The sequence below is a fragment of the Myotis davidii genome, unplaced genomic scaffold, assembly GCF_000327345.1.
Source record: "Myotis davidii unplaced genomic scaffold, ASM32734v1 scaffold43, whole genome shotgun sequence".
Lineage (NCBI taxonomy): Eukaryota > Metazoa > Chordata > Mammalia > Chiroptera > Vespertilionidae > Myotis > Myotis davidii.
The window spans coordinates 1,708,919-1,709,453 of NW_006294590.1; the positions used below are offsets into that span (position 1 = coordinate 1,708,919).

The 535-nt window shown below is 63.6% G+C and overlaps 1 protein-coding gene across 1 annotated transcript in view; it reads right to left on the reverse strand.

The window, feature by feature from the left end:
• The window catches only part of SLC15A4 (solute carrier family 15 (oligopeptide transporter), member 4), a gene marked incomplete at its 5' end in the record, with an annotated part of 11,496 nt that overhangs the window by 3,870 nt on the left and 7,091 nt on the right, over positions 1-535 (reverse strand). Inside the window, one exon of the mRNA XM_015567223.1 lies at positions 5-184. Within this exon, the coding sequence (XP_015422709.1) occupies positions 5-184 (180 nt within the window). The remainder of the gene's footprint in view (positions 1-4; positions 185-535) is intronic.

Consider the following 535-nt stretch of genomic DNA (forward strand, 5'->3'; position numbering starts at 1 on the left):
TCGCGCGCTGCGGTCGTACTTGACGGACACGAGGAGGAAAAGCAGGAGGGTGGCGCCCTGGACGGCGGCCAGCAGGAAGAAGTAGTAGTTGAGGTGGCAGCCGTTGATGTTGCCTGGAACGCAGAGGAGGCGTGAGCTGCGCTCGGACGGCCGCAGGGTCTTATCTGTTTCAGGGGGTCCCTGCCTAGGTCAGCCCTTTCTCCCACAGGGCGAAGGGTCACCCGTCCGCCATCTGGACACAGGACCTGGTGTGGGCGGCGCTGGTCTGAGGCCGGGCCTGTCCTGCAGGGGGCACCCTCTCCCTCTCCCTCTGACCACAGAGCCTGGGGCCAGCGCAGAAAGCCTGCTCCCAGCCCTTTGAAGCCGGGGCGAGGAGTCTGTGGAACCCCCAGGCGCCACCTGCTGGTCCGGCTGATGCTGGTGGAGCTTGTTCATTACAAAGGGCAGCTGTAACCCGTTTCTTTAACAGCAGAAACGAGAGCGCAGCAGAAAACACTGCGAAGCTCGGTAAACACCGGCCCTGGTGCTGCAGACA